Genomic DNA, 19465 nt, shown 5'->3' on the forward strand with positions numbered 1-19465 from the left:
AACGGTTGTGACGTGAAGAAAGACCTTGCCAGTTATGAGAGTGACAGAGACAAACACTGTTCGTTTGGATTTGAAGTGCAAAAGAGACAGCCTTCTATTTTGTATGCGCTGACAACTGTTAAATCATAAATGAGAGTTGATTCATGAGATTTCACCTAATAATTATTACCCCATGCATATAACTAATATTTGAGTTATTTTTCGATCGCTCGCTTATGGACTTGATAGCAATTTGAAGACGCGTGGAAACTTGTGCAAAAATGTGGCAACGTATTCAATTAGTCTCAATCACGTTTGGTTACTGATATTAATTAAACGACAAGCAGTCTTTGTACAAAACAAACACATCTTGTTTTTTTAAATTGAGTGAAAAGAGTCTGAAACAGTCGGAGATTCTCCTCTTTCTTCAGAGTCATGGCCGAATCCGGTATTGATCTCGGCTTTGACTTGGAGTTCGATTTAAATCTGAATTTGCTCAATGACAACGACTCCAATATGGACTTTCTGCCCAACGTAATGGTAGCTGGCAATACGGAGAATGTCGAATTCTATGAACTCAAGTCTACGCGCTCTCTGCGAACTGATGAAATGTAAGTACGGGTCAAAATGTATGTATGTATCTATGCGTTTCCATTTACATACATACACACGCATATGTTCAAACACTCAGACATATAAAAAAACATATATATTCACAAAACCAATACCTGTATATATAGTCGGTTGTACTTTCCGCATGATTAGCAGTCTTTTATTATCTTATCGCTGAGCGGGATTTACATACATAAATGCATGTACATACATATGTATGTGTATACAGTAGGTCAAATAATTGTTTTGACATTATTTAAAACTCACACACAATTTCATTATTTTATTTTATTTTATTTAATATAGTTAAGCACAAAAAATTGTAAATTAATGAAAAATCAAATAGACAATATGGTCCATACAATTATATGACCCACTGTATACATACAGTGACTCGCCATTTATTTGACCCACTACATTTGTAACTATGTTTTGTTTTAATCAGGATATTCAACCGAATCGAAAATCGCTTTCAGTTACAGTTTAAATTTTCAAATTAACCCAAAATCTTTGTATATCGGTTTCGTAACGGTTCATCATAAAAAGTGGTTATATGTTAAAAAAAAGGTAATATATAAACAAAAATTCTTTGATTTCAAAAAGATCTATTTAATAAAAACAATATTAAAATTTAAAATCAAAATTTGTTTAAAAACAATGATTTCACCTTATCAACATAATAAAAATGTAATTCTTGATTGAACCGAAGCAAACCGATTCACATGAATCGTTTACTAATCGGATATTTCGGATTAAATAATTTCGGTTTTACGGTTGCGATATAATAAAAAAGTCTTGTTTCGGTTAGGGTTTCATTTAAAGTTAGCAATTTAAATCGGTTAATACCGCTTTAAAGTAACGGTTTTAATCCCTGGTTTTTATTGTTTGATTCAGATATAGTATATTTATAAAATAATATTAAAATATTTGGCTTAAGTCTAAACATTTAAATTTTATTTTTATTTTCTTTATCTTTTAATGAAAAGGAAAAAAAATAAAATTTGCAAATTGCAAAAGATGAGTTGTGGGTCAAATGAGCCGAGAGTAACTGTACACTGTGTGCTGTATGTTATTTGTCGATGGTCATTCTTCTTCCTTTTAATTTAAGAGTCAACGATATCAAAACCAATCAAGTACACACATACATATATATTTGTACATACAAATGTACATTTCTACATGTGTGTGTATGTACATATGTATCTAAATAGTTATGCATCTAGCAATACATACATATGTAGAAACATACATATATACTATACGGCGTAAGTGTGATATTTAACGTTGGCAATTTGATAGTATCGGTCTTCCACTGATATTGGGAGCTTTGGCTAAATGTGCTAAACAAAATTGACGCATACACCTGCAGCCATATAAATATGTACATTTGTAAATATATATTTAAATACGCTTTAGATACAACTTTGTTATAATGCGTTAAAAATCAAGACTATCGCTAAACCATTTTATTTAAAACTTAAACTATTAAATTAAATTTTTAAATATGTACAGTTAGTCAGATTATTATTTTCAAACATTTTATAAGTTGATTAAAAATTCTAGGTTCTAAATAAATGGTAAAACCAAAACAAAGCAATTATTTTATTGTTAATTCTTTTATAAAAGTATTGCAGAACTTGTCCAAACAAGAAACAATGTATAATTTAGAGTCTAGAATCTAAACTGTTTTTTTAAATTTTGTTTATCCAAATTTTTTGTCTCTAGTTTTTTTTCCTAATTTTGTTTTCAAATATTGGTATTTTTGATATTATTTGCACACTATTAAATTAGATATACACAAAAACATAAGAATCGCGCATGTGCGATCAATAGCCAAAATATATATATATATATATTAATATGTATATCTATATATACTTACAAGCAGATAACATACATGCTTACATACGAGTATGTACATATGTCTAGCGAAAACAATTCTCTCACAGAAAAATTAGTTGGTTTTTCCGCATTCGCATTCTCTTCTGGCTGATCAAGACAAGATCAAGGCCTTTGTGATGTTTGTTCTACCACAAATCGCACACTTATTGGATTAAATCAGCAACGGAATAAAAAACAAACGAGTGAAAATTTTAATATTCTATTGACTTGAAGTGTACGAAAATGTTTTCTTATTGGGGTAAGAAAACGAATAAGAATGTTGAAAAGAACACTGTGGAAGCGGATGATGACTCATTTGTTGGATCGTATCAATCGGATCAAAGATCGCAAAATCTAATACAGAATGTTGGGGATGTGAGAAACACAAAATCATTATTGCCGTCATCGGAGGATCGATTGCAGGAATTCCAAGAGTTTTTAAGGCGTGTCCAAACACTGCAGATGCCATCAATGGACACTGATCGAGAGATAATCCCAAATGCAGAGGGAGATCAGCAGAGCAATCCATTGATTGAGGTTGGTGTGGAGCCATCTACTCTAATGGAATTCGATGAGATTAATGCATCGATGATAGAAAAAGAAGAGAAGCCAATAATCAAGAAACAAACAATTAATTCAAATTCGAGTACTAATATTCGTGTTACCGTTGGCATCGATAAAGATTTGGAGATGATCCTCGAAATGGATCCAAGCATTGTAGACTTGGGTGATATTGCAGTGCGAGAAACTACAGACTATACCCGCGTTGTGGGATTGCCACCACTAACGGGTGGGTAGGTATTCACATTCATTACACTCATATTTTTATTTTATTGAATATTCATTATCAATTATAAAGTGTACAATAAATACTTAAGTATTTAATTATTACTATTTTTATATACACAAATTTGTTACTATTTGTACCTATAGCAGCAACCGTAACGATTATAATATTTTATTCAAAAAATTAAGAAATTAGAATTAAATTTATATTTTATTAAATAAATTATATTATTAATATGCAAATTAAAGCATAACTTTTATTTTCATTTTATATCTAAAAAAAAAAAAAATTAAAAAAAGATTAATATTATAATTTTTAAATATAAATTGAAACTTAATTATTATTTATGCTATTAAAAAAGTGAGCTAAAATTAACTTTAATAATTCAAATATTAATAATTATCGATGCATGATTTATATTGAATAATAAATAAATATATATATTTTTATTTTATAGACCGACATTTAAAACGGCGACGCCGACGTCTCGGACTCAGCTGAAGCTGCAGTTGCAACGCGAGCAGCAGCAGGAACAACAAATGTTAATGCAACAACAACAGCAGCAACAACAACAACAACAGTTGCTACATTCACAGGATCAGAGCATGTTGAATGCGTTCGGGATGACAGATCGCAATGAATCGGAGCTCATTGATGGCAATGGAAATGGGAATAGCAGCAGCACCAGCGCCTGTGGCAGTGGGTCATCCAGCTTGGAGCAATCTCTGCAGTGTCAAAAGGATCGATTGCCAGTGACCAGTCCTATGACCTTAAAGGTGCCCCTGCAGAGCATTGGAGTCGATGTGCCACCACAAGTGCTACAAGTAAATATATATATATATATACATATATATATACATTAAATTAGATAAACAAAATGATCAGTAATGCATACTCGAATTTGTACCATTTCTAGGTCAGCACGGTTCTTGAGAATCCAACGAGATATCATGTCATCCAAAAGCAAAAGAATCAAGTCCGACAATATCTCAGCGAATCGTTTAAGCCATCTGCTTGGGGATATCAAAATCAACATCAAAATCACAATCAAAATTTTGATGTAAGCTATTCTTTATGTAGAACATTTTGAATTGATATTAATGTCCTCTAATCTTAACAGAATAAAACTGCAAATACCTCAGTATCGACAGGAAATCTACAATGTTCCTCTATAATCAATAGAAATGTTCACACAGAGCGAGCAAATAGTTTCGGAGGTGGAGCTGGAGCTGATCTTACTTCGAATAATGGCAACTTTCGAAAATCAATGCACTCGGATGATTCGATGCACTCGCCGTCTCCGTTTGGCGCCACCAGCAACGTCAATTGCAACTCGAGTTTCTTTGGAAGCGCTAGCATAGATTATCAGAGTGCCAGCTTAGGCGGAGGAGGAGCAGTCTCAAGCAAGCCCAATTTAAATGTTAACCGAAACAACAACATGATGAATTCAATGCGCAACTCAAATTATCCCGGTCCCAGCACAGCGAGTCCACTGCAATCTACATCTGCTCCAATGTCGCCCAGTCTTAGCTCGGTAGCAACAAGTGCTTCAGAGGTAAGTGAATCCTATTAATTCTAAACATCTCACTTCAAGACAATTTAACATTTCTATAATGTGTGAGTTGCACTTTTCATGACAAAATCATATTGCCTTCTGCAAGAGGATAGCTTTATTAATGATTTTGAATTGAATAATTGTGATAATTTTTGTCCTTACTTCAAATGAAACGGTTTCGCGCCAACCGGCCCAGAAGCTTGGCCCCTGGAAAAACTTTTCGATCTTATTTTGAAGTTTTCTTAACTTTAAAGTTAGAATTTGTAAAATGTTGCTCGAATTTTTGTCGATTTTATGATATATTTTTTTGAATTTAACTTGCATCTTCTCTCTCCGAGAAGTAACGAACTTTAACGAACCTTTTTTATTTAGTTTCGTATTTCAAATGATCACAATCTGTAACGACACGCAATTTAATTTTTTTTTTAGTTTTCTAAGCAATAGTATGGCAATAAATTGACAGTTGAATGAAAAAATTTAATTTGAAATTAGATAAAATAAAAGTGAACTTTTCGTTGTGTAACAAAGTCCATGTTGGAAATTGATCACAATATGAAAATGGGCTTAAGTCAGTGATGGGAACAGCCTCGCACGCGTGCAAATCAGCTGTTCGATTTACCAATACACACGCAAACCCAAGCGCAACTAGCAGAGCGAAATCACTAGCAGCCAGAACGTCGAACGGGGAAGTTATGCGCGCGCTTGGCTTAAAAAGCAATAAATATTCACTGCGACCCTTAGTTGAAAAGCTCTATTTGGAAAAATGAATCAAAAAATGTTATATTTGCTTTAAATTTTTAATGCAAACTCCAATTCTTAATGTGTGACCACAGAGTTGGACACTATTTCGATTTATAAGTTAAGAGGCATTAATTGGGTTGTCATAGGAGAAAGAGACTGCGGACGGCAGTTCGCGCTGGTGACGAAAGCAGCATGAAGGGTGCGAAAGGCGACTAGCAATGTATACAGCTAATATGGAAAATTTGCTGTGACTGTCAGATCAGATCGAGTTATATACCGATCGAAAGGTTTAGTACAGAGCTCGCAAATAACAGTTAACACTTTCAGCGTAAAGACACTCTCAGTTCTGTTTTTGCTCAATTGTAAATCGCTCAAGCAAAAGCAGTTATTTATGTTTTCCTTTTGCTTGTGTTATTCCCTGCCACTTTTTTTGAGAGCAAACCTCGAAAGTGTCTTTTGTGCATGTATGCTTGATTGTGAGAGTGGTGCTTGTGTGTGCGACTCATTTAACGATCTTTGTACGAATATTAAGCAAACGTCAATTGATTTTGAAAGTTATATTTATTAAAATATATACAAATATAAAGTGTAAATAAATAGGTACGCAATATTTATCATACAATCAACTTTAAACAATAACAAATGTACGTACATTGTCGAGCGGCTTAAAAGTTCGTGTCGCTTCATATAGAATACGCACTTAAAACAACAACAACATTTAAAGACACTTTTCGCTGACACTTTTGTGTTTTGCTCATTTGCTATCAGTTGTTTCGTGAGCGCTCGCTCAAATGTGTCTCTTTTTGGTTGTTATTCGTAGACAGACACTTTTTTTGCTGAGCAGAACGTACAAACATAGAGCACAAGCGTGATTAAAAAAGTGTTCCGCTTAGTGCGAGAGCGTGTGTGCTTTGTTTTTTTTTTTTGGTTTTTTCATTGAGAAATTGAAAAAAAGTGTTAGCTGTTGTTTGCGAGCTCTGGTCCTAACTTACAAATTGGCATACTAAAACTTCTTCTAACTCACCTGGTTCATGAGGTAAGGGGGTGTAAGTGGAAGGGTCAAAATTTAAGCGATCGCAGCTTAGGGGCCGTTGAAGCATTTTCTCAAAATTTTTTATTTTTGAAAAATTTCTATCAAAAATACGCGTTGATTGACACTTCGATCACCCAAATCCGACAACTGGTTCAAAAGATAAATATATTTGAAATTTTTAGTGGCCTTCTCAATATTAGATGAAAAGTCAGTTTTTTTGTTTGTCTGTTTTCATCAAAGCGAAACGTTAGATGTAATAATGAAGATTTATTCCTTTTCGAAAATCTAGACGACTTTTGACTTTTTGTTTTAAGATTTTTTGAAAAACCGCTAGTTTTTTTTTAGCTTTCATTTTTGAAAAATTGACACACGACATCTTTATCAAATTAATAGGTTATAGTCAACAAAATTCCGCGTTTTTTGGTACATCACACTTATCTGTAAAAATTCGTTTCGGCAAGATATTACCGATTAAGTGTATATAGACATATTTCTGATATCCAATTTTGTGACGAACAAAATTCAGTTTAATCTAAAAATTTAAAAAAAAAAAATATAAATTAATAAAAAAAAGCGAAAATTGGCATTGTGCACTGTGAGCAAAAAGGGTGAGCTTCTTTGTAAATAAAATTTACTTTTTGCGCTAGACTTTTACCTCGTGTAGAGGTTTTTTTTGTGGGATATCAGAAATTTTTGCAATTGCTTTTGCTTTTGACATTGTAACTTTATCATTAATGCAGGCAAAAAATATTAAAGAAATTTTTTTCTTTAATTATAAGGATAAAGTAGGTGGCTTCGCCCCCTGCTCGCTTTGCTCGCGGTGCTACAGCCGAGCATACTCTAGTGCCAGAGACCCCGTACTTACTATGAAAATAAAAGTTTTTCATACTAAGACTTGAATTTCGCCCGATCGGTCCTATGACAGCTATATGATATAGTGGTTCGATTAGAACCAACTTTGGTCAGAATATGTAAGTCTAATTTAAATGCATATTCTATTAGTTTAGTTACGATATCTCGTAAAACAAAAAGTTTTTCATACTAAGACCTAATATTGGACCGATTGGCTAGGGGTCCTGATATAGGGGTCCGATAAGAACTAGCTTCGGTCAGGATTTTTAAAACTGACTTAAATGCATATGCTATCAATTTGGTTAAAATATCTTACAAAAAAAAACAAGTTTTTCATACTAAAACCTAATTTTGACCCGATCGGTCCTATGACAGCTATATGATATAGTAGTCCGATTTGAACCAACTTTGGTCAGGATATATAAAACCAAGTTAAATGCATATTGTATCAGTTTGGTTGAGATATCTCATAAATCCAAAAAATTTTTCGTACTAAAACATGATTTTTGACTTTTAAAAAAATGTATTTATTCACTTAACAGGTAATATCTTCCAAACCCCTCAACCAAAATGTATGTTTCATATACGAAAAAACGCGAAATTGTACGTATTAAAACATAATAAAATTTAACAGAAATCGTTAGAGCCATTTTGTCAGAAATCGCCAAAATGTAAGCTTAAAAACATTATATCACCTGTAAAATGTTACCTGAATACTTAAGAAAAAAAAGGTACGCATAAAAGCCCAAACGCACCTTTCCAATGATATATAGAACATATCTGTAGCTTCTATGGTTTGGAAACTGTTGAGGTTTCAATTTTAGCGGGATTGAGCGTTTTTCCGCTAAATTAGCGGGAAATTGAAAAAGTCGTAAAACAAACATTTCTAGGTTTTCAAAAAGGAATTACATCTAAGCTTTTTTAGCGCTTTGATACAAACAGACAAACAAAGAAACTAACTTTTCATTTCATTTTGAGAAGTCCACTAAAAATTTCAAATTTATTTATCTTTTCAACCAGTTAACGGATTTGGGTCATTAAGATATCAATCGACGCGTATTTTTGAATTTTTAAAAAATAAATAATTTTACAAAAAAGCCCAAACGGCTCCACAAGCTGCGATCATACAAATTTTTCCCCTCCCACTTACACCCCCGTATCTCGTGACCCAGGTGAATTAGAAAAAGTTTTAGTATGCCATTTTGTAAGTTAGGACTAAACCTTTCGATCAATTTATAACTTGATCTGATCGGACAGTCGTAGCAAATTTTCCAACTTAGCTGTATATATAGTTAGTCGCCTTTCGCACCCTTCGTGCTGCTTTCGTCACTAACGCGAACTGCCGTCCGCAGTGATTACTAAGAGTTCAAAATGACAGCAGCAATAAAGTGGTATATCAGCAAACCTATGTAGCAGACAGCTTTTGCGCGACAAAAATAACCAGTGCTGCCAGAAAATTTTTGACAATTCGGGTTAAACTAGTTTAATTGACCTAAACTTGTTGTCTTTCTGCAACGCATATGAAATTTATTTATTCTTTTTATACCCTGAGCCCATGAAAATGGGCAAATAGGAACGATACATCGAAAATGAAGTTTTAGTATGAAAAAGTTTTTTGTTTGTTGAGATATCGGAACCAAACTGATCGAATATGCATCTGGGCTTGGATTATACATCCCGACCAAATTTGGTTAAAATCGGTTTACTATATCATATAGCTGCAATAGAGACGCTCAATCGAAAAAGTTTTTTGTTTTTTTTGGAATATCTTAACCAAACTGATAGAATATGCATTTATGTTGGTTTTGTACATTCTGACCAGATTTAGCTCAAATCGGTTCCATATATCATATAGCTGCCAAAATGAAATTATTATGTTCGTGGTAGCTCACCCTTTTTGCACACAGTGCAGAGTGCCAATTTTCGTGTTTTTTTTTTTATTAATTTATATTATTTAAAATTTCTTATATTATGTTATTTCATTTTGGGGCTGGCATATGCTTTCGTCGCTAGACTTTTACCTCGTGTAGAGGTTTTTTTGTGGGATAAATGTTTTCTCTGTTGTGCTCTCGTTGAAGGCATATTGAAATACTTATTTCATCATGGTTGAAGGCAAGATGTGCACTGATTCAAATCACTAAGCAAACAACCTATAGGGAAGTCATTCTTTTAGCTGAGACACTTTCAGGTTATTTGATTAGTGGTTCGCAGCAGCATCCGACCTCGCATTCGGCTCGTGTCTGTGTGAGCAACCGATAGCGATTCTATAAGCGTGCCCATCACTTGCTTAAATCCGTTAACTAAGCCTGCCAATCCGCTTTTTGTTGCATCATGACAATTAAACAAGTTGGCAGCACCGCTATTTTTTCTACAAAGTTGGCAACAGTGGTGGGACTGATCAGTTGAAGTGAATGGTATTTTCCCCATTGGTCTTCTAACTTGAATTGAGCAAGTTGTCAGGGCTAAATAAAGTTTTATTGAAAATTGTGTGCGCGGAATAACTTATTAGTAGTATATTGTATTTAGCGGCGAGAGGAGTTGTGTGTGTGTGTTGTTAAGTTATGTATATATTCGATGTCTCGTCGTTACTCAATAATAAGTAAATTAAACCTTTAATTCCAATTAATGCAATATGCAATTGTTATAATTATTATTGTAAACATTAAAAGATTTAATAAAAAAAAATATTAATAAAAAAAAAATATGATGTGTGTTCGCTTGTGTTGTTGTTGCTTAAATAAACATATTTTATGAAAGTGCGGTACTTTAGAATAATAATGGACTGAAAAAAAGCTCCATCAATAACAAATTTAAGACTAAATTGATGTTCATCGACCGCGACGGTCATATGATAATTAATAACAAGTTGGATAGTAAGTTCTCTTAATGAAATCGCTGATTTGGATACTTGCCGGGCCAGAAGATCACAACAAAGATCAAAGACCAAAGAAAGCGAAAGGACCAAAAAAAAAAATACCATCAAGTCAGCATATAAGTAAATATGCCGGTACTTAACATAACATCCCGCCGACAGACAAAGGTATGTCTCTCTCTCTCTCTCTCTGTCTCTGTCGTGTATGATAGATTGCATCAAAATGCATACGAATTAATTGTCAAATATATAGAATGGTAGCACAATTGCTCTCGCTCAGTGTGACAAACTCAATAACAAGTGTTCAATGATTGTCGATGATTAAAGTCAAATGCAGGCAACGTCAGTGAGGAGAGCGTGATACGAGGCGATACTATCGATACTCGTATTACACTGAGTACTGAGTTTCGATGTCTTTGCCCCCGCTTGACACTCATATTAAATCAAGCTTCAATTTTCGAGACACCCATTTTAATTAGTGTACATACATACATACTATATAATAAAGCTTTACTTTCAGGCATATTCATTAGGGCGGGATAAAAATTACTTTTTGTTTATTTCCGAACCTGCAGAATAATTTATGGATGATACTATATAAGAGCAATATCTGTTCAAAAAATCTAATTAATTGCATTTCCTCCTGAGATCTAATTTGGAAAATCAATCAAAACTAAAAAATCCGACATAATTGTAATTTAAGCGCAACGATAATAATTTAAAAAATAATTATTATTTTTCTTAATTAGAGCTAATTTTTTGCTTTTCAAAACGATATCGACTGTTGAGATCGGTTGAAAAACATAACTTATAGATTTTTTAAGAATACCACAATCAATAAAAATCCGTTAAATATGCCGAACACACGTTCCTTTGGAATGTGTGCAATATATGAAGAAGGCACGGTTTTTCCTGCAAATGTTTAAATAAATTCTTTAGGTGGATAAATATTTTTAATATTATATGAGTATTACTCAAATCATTACACAGTAATTGTTTTAATATACAAAAGTAATTTACATAGTTTTATAAAAAAGAGTCTTCTTTTTATTAAAATTATATTATAGTTGCTTGCGGTTCTAAGAAAGCCTTAATAAATACAAAAATAATGGGCTGCATTAAGTTGAACTATTTTTAAATTTACAATAGAAAGTATGTGAGTTTTTTATTGTGTCAAAACAATTACTTGAAATACTGTACATGTATATTTGTTGCATTTGTATGTAATTTGACGAGCGTTCATGAAACTTGTTTCAATTTTGCTGTTTATTTTGTTTCTCTTGTTGTAGTTAATGTTGTTTTTTTTTTTATTTATTGCTGTTAGCTGAATACGAATACGAATGTGAATACAAAATACAACACTCGCTCTGCCGACTGTTTCTGAATATTTACAATTAATTATAATTAACAAATATTTGAGCAATTGCTATGGTATGTCTGTGTATGTGTGTGTTTCTATGTATATGTCCGACAATATTGAAATGTACGATATTTATTTATTTTCCTTTATTTAGTGTCAACTTAGAACAGTTAGGTAAATTTAAAATAAAACTACGAAGAATGTGTATAAATTCAAAATTAAAATTTAAACTGTAATGATAAAAAGAAAAAAATTCAAAATGTAAATTTATCTACATGTAAATATCGTTTAAAAATTATTAAGATTTTGGGTTAAATTCAAAACGGTGCAAAATAAACTTAAACTTTTTGGACATTTTATTTCTAGAAACCGGTTTGAATTCCACCGGCATAACGACAGACTGACTGATTGACACACATTAATTGCATATACATATATAATATGTATGTGTTTGTATCATTTCTATTAACACAATGTGAAAACTTTAATATATGATTTGATTACGTGCATTGTATGTATGTAAAAATATATGCACATTGCGTACATACTCTTACATATCTAAATACATACTTCTAACTATTTATACATGTGTACATTTGTTTGTATATACATATGTCGTTTGATAATTTTTCTCGAAAATCCAGTTAAGACTTTTATAGTTCCCTTCTGTTTCTTGTGTGTATGTATGTGTGTTTGTGTGTGTGTGTGTGTGTGTGTTTGTGTGTGTGTGTGTGTGTTTGTTAGCGTCTGAATGTATGTGTTGACGAATTATTTATTTATTTTACGTATGTGTGTATGTGCGTAGACGTAATGACAATAAGATTTCTGTTGCTTAGATAACGTGTACAATTTAGGTTCTCTATATATGTACATACATACATATATATATATATATTATCGCGAAGGCCTCTCATGTACCACAGATACAGATACAAATACAGATACATTTATTACTATATCTGTTTTTATTCACTGCCCATTTAATTGGAAATGAAAGAAAGGTACTTTGAAATTTCTTAAGATTTTGTTATCATCAGAGAAGATCAATGACCTAATATTTAAGTTTCGCGCAGTTAGGCATAGGGTATTTAAAAAACAGCCCTTATTTATTTAGAATCTTGGAATTGGCGCCATTGTACAGTACTATCAAAATCCTTATCATATGCTATTTAAGGTTTCTTTAATTATGACACATACATACAAACAAAAATAGTGCTGTGATTAGTTATTATTTATCCAACTTGTCATTTTAATGATATTCATAAATCGGTATTAAATAGCATGTAAGAACGAGTGTGATTGACTCTAAAGCACCCGCTACCTGAGTTTATTATCCGATCGTGATGAAATATACGGTTACAGGGATTCCAAAACGAATATATAAATACAATGCATCTGAACCTGTAACATATTATTAATTTATTTATTATATTTTGCTTTCAGCTCCCTTCATTTGACAGCGATGTAAGTGTACTAAATCAAAGCTATAACACCTATAATAATATTCCCATTATACTTGTATCTTTTTATTGCCGTTTTATCCATAATGAAGGTCTAACAGGATTTAAAAAAAAAAAAGCTCTACACAAAATAATAAAAGAGGACAGACCCCATCAAGTATTTAAAGTATAATTCAAAAATGTTCCCATTTGGGTTCGAATTTTTAAAGCAAACCTACTCCAGAATTGTACAGTAACAGTATGCCGCGATCAATCATTTATGCGACTGTTTGCCCAAAGTTGTTGATGTGTTTAGGCCTCATTTAAGTTAGTTTTTCTATTTCTATTGATAATGCCAGTCGTTGCGACATCAGCGGCGGGTTTGTTCCTCGTACACCTAAGGAACTATCCAAATCAGAGGTATTTCGGCGAATTGATTGATTTGAGGCAATTAGAAACAATTACCCAACACCTTCTTTTCATAAAAAGAAATCTTTAAATTTAAGTTAGCAATAGAATGTTAGGATCACTGTAATTGTCTTCAAAAAATAGAAACAAATAAATATTTATTACATATTATGTAAATATATATTCGTGATTCAACATTTTACAAACACATTTTCATTGATGATTTGTGATTGTAGTATTTGATTTTTCAATTTGAACTCGATAATTATGTTAATATTTTGAATTCATAGTATATTTGACGTTACTGGTTATCAGTGCTGCCGTTTTGGTTGTTTTCCCGCTAGATTTAGATTTTTTGAATCGGATCGTTGACCTTACAATTGAATTCTATTAAACACTTTAAATGTCATTTAAGTCATTGCATTAAGTATAAATGTCTACCTAATTATTAATACTTCAATTCTTTAGAGATATGGAATCTAATCAACGAAATGACCAATGAAGAAGAATGATTAAAAAATTAGATACTTTATTAAATTTGGTTAAAATCAGTTGATAAGTTGATTTTTATTGGCAATCTATTGCTTTTATCCGAAAATGTTGAGTTTGTAGAAAAGAAAAAGGGGGCAGCACTGTTGTTTACTTGCGCAATGAGAGTTGTGTGTTCAATTTCACTTAATTGGTGTCTGCAAATTGATTTTGTAGCTACCTTTAACAATGAATGAATAAGAATCAGTGTATAAACATTTATATATGTATACTTATGTGTATATTTACACGTTTCCTATCTACTCTGAAATATCAATGTATCACGTTAGGCAACACTGGCCTTGCGAAAGTGTTAGTGCATACGTGTCCGGGTAGGGTATCACGTAGTCGAGCATTTTCGTCAGCAAAGAAAGGTTTTGTTAGCGGGACATTGGATCTTCCTAATCAGTAGAGCACGACTGTTTAATACGCACAACCTACACACTAATTGTTGAAATCTCTGTTTAACTAAATTCAACCTAATTTCTATTAAATTCTACCTTGATAAGAATTGTGTTTATATAAATATTAAACCTGTTTGCATTAAAAAGAGAGAAGCCCGTTACATAATTATTAGTTTATTTTTTTTCCCAATTCCAATCATTATTTTAAAGTAATTGTCATTGACAAATAATATGTTAACCAGGAATTAAAGACGTAATCGAAACCGTAACTTTTAACTGGTATTTACTAATAAAAATTGATAAACGTAACTGAAACTCTAATTGGAGCTGAAAGAATACTTTTTTTTAACAAAATACGAAATTATTCGACCTGAAATGACCGATTAGTGACCGATTCATGTATAACAGTTAGTTTTACCTCAGTTGTTAGTAGGTAATCGTTATTCAACTAAATTTTGATATTAAATTTGAATATTGATCTTATTAATGTATTTATTTTGTATTTGCAGGCAGACGATCTCTTTGACGACATTTTGCAGAACGATTCATTCAACTTTGATAAGAATTTTAGCTCGGAGCTGTCAATTAAGCAGGAGCCACAAAATTTAACAGACGCCGAAGTAAATGCGTTAGCTAAGGATCGACAGAAAAAGGATAATCACAATATGAGTGAGTATATAAACAATATATATAATTATATAGAACAATTAAAACTCACTTTTGAATTGTATCCACAGTTGAGCGGCGACGTCGTTTCAACATTAATGACAGGATCAAGGAGCTGGGCACCCTGCTGCCCAAAGGCAGTGAGGCCTTCTACGAGGTTGTGCGAGATATACGACCGAATAAGGGCACTATACTTAAATCGTCCGTCGATTACATCAAGTGCCTAAAGCATGAGGTCTCACGATTACGGCAAAATGAAAGCCGTCAACGACAAACGGAGCTTCAGAATCGAAAGCTTACTTCTCGCATTAGGGTAAATAATATATATATTAATTAGATATCTATATGCATCGTTTAATCTTTTTTATTTTTGGTCTACAAGGAATTGGAAATGCAGGCCAAATCCCACGGCATTCCACTGTCTGATTACAATCTCACATCAGTATCAGCGCCTACACCTTCTGCCATCTCGTATCTCAAGTGCTCCAGTTCCGGTTCCGGTTCCAGTCCAACACCGTCTGCCAGTCTGTCAGTGGCACAAAGTCGTCATTCGGCTTCCGCTTCGGCTTCTCTAATGGACGATGTCATTGAGGGCAAGGTAAGTTATATATCAAGATTCAATTTTCATTTAATAGTTTTGATACTCTAAAATTATGAGTCTAAAGGATTATCTTAGGTCGAATATACATCCTATTTTTGATTTCCTTACATTTTATTATTAAAATATTGAATTGAATTTTATTATTCACTTGAATTTAAAAAGTATATGTACTCTAAATAATTATCTTAGTTGAATTTTCATCCTATTTTTGATTTCCCTAAGTTTTATAATTAAAATATCGGTTTGGAGGTTATTTTCACTTTGATTAAAAAGAATTTCAAAATTTCTGATATCTATTTTTGATTTCTCTAAATTTTATTATTAAAATAATGATTTGAACTCTATTTTGTTCACATTGCAGCTTCCATTGATAAGTAGTGATCCTGGCATGGGCTTAAATCAAATCGACGAGCTCATGGAAGACTGCAAGCACCCGGTGCAGGGAGGAGATCCGATGCTTTCCTCTCACAGTAGCCACTTGATGACCGCATCGCATTCGCCCAACAATATTTCAACACAACTACAGTGCAATGGTTTTGGATCGAAAGGTGCTTCAGAGGGAAATATTTACTGTACGTCGACTGGAGGAGGTGATGGCAAAGCCGTTGATAACCACAATAATTGCTACGCAGAGTCCGAACATTGTCATCGAACGAGTCGGCAGCTTCACCACCAGCACCACAATCACCATTCACACCACAATCATCATCACCATCACGATCACAGTGAGAGTGAACAGAACGGAGGAGCATTTAGTATGCTCAATGAGTGTGATGTTGTTGGTGGGCACGATCCGTTACTTTCTTCATCCCAACGATCGCATGGCATGCATAATGATGATGATGATGATCAGCAGCATTCGGTGGATTTGACCGCCGAAATGATAAATGATTCGTTATCTTCCTTGGTGGATGATTCCCATAGCGAGTCGATGCTGTTGACGCCAGAGACTTTGGATATTGATCACCTCTGAACACACACAGTAAACATATAACAACGATCAGTTCAAATTTCAATTGAAGAAATAGCTTAGTATTATCTCTTGCATTGCAAAATATGCTTGATTAACGTGTAAATGAAATGGATATAAGTATTATTGAAAACAATGTCATAATAAGTATATCATTTATCATTTAGTTATGTTGTTTTATCACAGGTGCTGCTGCTGTTGATAAATGTATAGATAAATTAGAATTAATCATACAAGTGCATGTATACAAATTCATTCCAATGCTATTCCAAAACTATAGCTAAATACATTTTATACAAAGACCTACAAAGATGCACTTGTATTTAGTGAATTAAATATATATATATATATATATATATATATATCAAAGTATACAACAATATAATTTTGTTTGCAATATTTATGTGTAGTCACCTAAGTTACCTCTGTTCTCTAATACATCTTAAATGTTTGGTTTACTACATCGCAGCCATAAAAACTGTTTACTTATGTTTGTATTTTATTTTATTATTATTAATATGATTATATAATTATTGATTTGTTTTATCTTGACCGCTGCGACTTTTTTACTGTTTTGTTCGTATGTGTAATTGCAACTTGTTGAATAATAAAACAAAACCTATGTTGACATATTTATGCATTGTCTCATTAATCTGAAAAAATATTGCTAATTGCCGTTCATTTTCATTTGAATAGCAATCAAAAGACCTGGACTGACTGATCCTGTCTTGAATCCTATCCGTTGGATATTAATCACCTGCGATCCATAAGTATTCAATATATAAAACGTTCATTCAACTTATACACATACATATTTATTTAGAATCTAATCAATAGTAATTGATTTTTTAGTTATAAGAAAAACAAAATCCTAGCGCGCTCGGTCGAAATACATTGCAGTTCCAATGAGGCTATCATTTTTTGGCCAATTCCGCTGATAGCCAATCAAGTCCTTCATATAAACCGTGTCCTTGGGTTGCACAAGTCGATTGAATAAACCACTGCATACACAAATAAAAAAAAAAAAAAATCAAGACACATTCGATGCCAAGTTGACAAGTAAATCACTTACATGACGGTTTCTCAATTGGTTAAGATGCAACTTATCAGTTAGCTCGGCAGCACTCATGGCATTCGGAAGATCCTGTTTGTTGGCAAAGACCAACAGAACCGCATCTCTCAGCTCATCTTCTTGAAGCTTGAATAAATAATAATAAAAAAAGAACCAAATACAGAATATAAAAGATAGAAATCTATATAGATATATTAATATTTCGCAGGGTATCAAACTGAATCGAATATCGGTTTCTGTTTCGGTTACGGTTACCGTTTTCTTTTGAGATATAAAAATTGGTGGAAACAATGTTATACGAAAGCAAATATATATAAACAAAGCTTCTCTGAATTCAAAAAAGATCTATTAAAATTTGAAATCAAAATTGTTTAAAAACGATGGTTAAAATGCTTGACTAAACCGAAACTAACCGTTACAAATGAATCGGTAACTAATCGGTGATTTCGGTTTGAATAGTTTCGGTTTTAGGAAGTCTTTTTTTGGTTACGGTTCCAGTACGATTTTCAATCGGTTAATACCGGTTAAATGTTACGGTTTCGATAACGGTTTGAATGCCAAATATTTAAGAAAATTTTTATGCCTCTAACCATATTTTGAAGTTCCTTTTCAGCCTCAGTAATACGATCACGATCATTGGAGTCGACTACAAAAATGAGTCCTTGCGTATTCTGAAAGTAATGGCGCCAAAGCGGTCGAATTTTGTCTTGGCCGCCAACATCCCAAACGGTAAAACATATATTTTTATACTCGACGGTTTCTACATTAAAGCCGATTGTCGGAATGGTTGTCACAATCTCGCCCAACTTCAATTTGTACAGAATGGTTGTCTTTCCGGCAGCGTCCAGGCCAACTGTTTTACAGAGAGAGAGAGAGAGAGAGAGAGAGAGAGAGAGAGAGAGAGAGAGAGAGAGAGAGTAAAGAGATAATATGTAAGTAAAAGTGTACATGTGTGTGTGTTTATTGACGTGTATTCATATATTAGTGCCAATGCATGTCAATATGTATGCACATATTCACTCTGACTACTCAATGAATATTTATCTGCGTGGCTAATTGTGTTCAATGAAGTTCTTGGCGTGGCTTTGGAAATTAAACATATTCGCATTCTATACTTTATAACCTACCCATTAGAATGCGCATTTGTTTTTTGCCAAAAAGCCGCGTCAGCAAACTGGAAATTGTTAATCCCATATTTATAGTTTATTTCCACTCAACTAATTATAACAAACTTTCAAGAATTAAGAATTTCCCACAAATTTTGTCACAAAAAATTGACGTGTAACGATTGCAGATTAGTGATGTGTAATATCGTTCCGAAAAAGTTCAAATGAACTGGCCATTATAATGAACCAGTAAACACAAAATAAGACAATATACTCTTTCAAATGGGCTTAAGGTATAAATACAACACACAAAAAAATTCAAATTATATACTCAAACTTATATGCACTTGTGATCTATACTTAGACATTAACATTCAAATTGACTGACTTAGTTCACGACTCAAATATGAACGAGTGAGCCTATTCAGCAAACTGAACTAAAAATACCAGGTCTACTGTTGCCGACAACCCTCTATCGATATTTTCTTCTTTGTGTAATATCGATAGGTTTTCTTATGTTCTTTTATAATCGTACAATCAGCTCAGAGTTGTCATTATCTATTTAGATTTTATATTTATATAATAATAATAATAATAAT

At 32.7% G+C, this 19465-nt stretch overlaps 2 protein-coding genes across 5 annotated transcripts; one reads left to right on the plus strand and one right to left on the minus strand.

The window, feature by feature from the left end:
• The first annotated feature begins 105 nt into the window (after positions 1-105).
• Positions 106-17324, plus strand: LOC117786916 (microphthalmia-associated transcription factor). 4 transcript variants are annotated; one of them, XM_034625525.1, is made up of 9 exons: positions 106-590; positions 3717-4083; positions 4176-4319; positions 4380-4814; positions 13116-13136; positions 14961-15120; positions 15189-15430; positions 15500-15715; positions 16080-17324. In XM_034625525.1, the coding sequence occupies exons 1-9, from the start codon at positions 415-417 to the stop codon at positions 16689-16691; spliced, it is 2373 nt and encodes a 790-aa protein (XP_034481416.1). In that variant the 5' UTR covers positions 106-414; the 3' UTR covers positions 16692-17324. The 4 variants fall into 4 exon arrangements, with proteins under 4 accessions (XP_034481416.1, XP_034481341.1, XP_034481265.1 ...); XM_034625374.1 differs by lacking the exon at positions 106-590 and adding an exon at positions 2525-3266; XM_034625450.1 differs by lacking the exons at positions 106-590; positions 13116-13136 and adding an exon at positions 2524-3266.
• Positions 17325-17481: 157 nt separating this feature from the next.
• LOC117787519 (ADP-ribosylation factor 2) lies at positions 17482-19054 on the minus strand. Its single transcript, XM_034626103.1, has 4 exons — positions 18888-19054; positions 18351-18613; positions 17761-17886; positions 17482-17689 (listed from the first exon to the last, which is right to left on the minus strand). Exons 1-4 carry the CDS (start codon positions 18952-18954, stop codon positions 17603-17605), a joined length of 543 nt encoding a protein of 180 aa, XP_034481994.1. The 5' UTR covers positions 18955-19054; the 3' UTR covers positions 17482-17602.
• Between the last annotated feature and the right edge of the window lie 411 nt (positions 19055-19465).

This window comes from Drosophila innubila, chromosome 4 (assembly GCF_004354385.1).
Source record: "Drosophila innubila isolate TH190305 chromosome 4, UK_Dinn_1.0, whole genome shotgun sequence".
NCBI classification, from domain to species: domain Eukaryota; kingdom Metazoa; phylum Arthropoda; class Insecta; order Diptera; family Drosophilidae; genus Drosophila; species Drosophila innubila.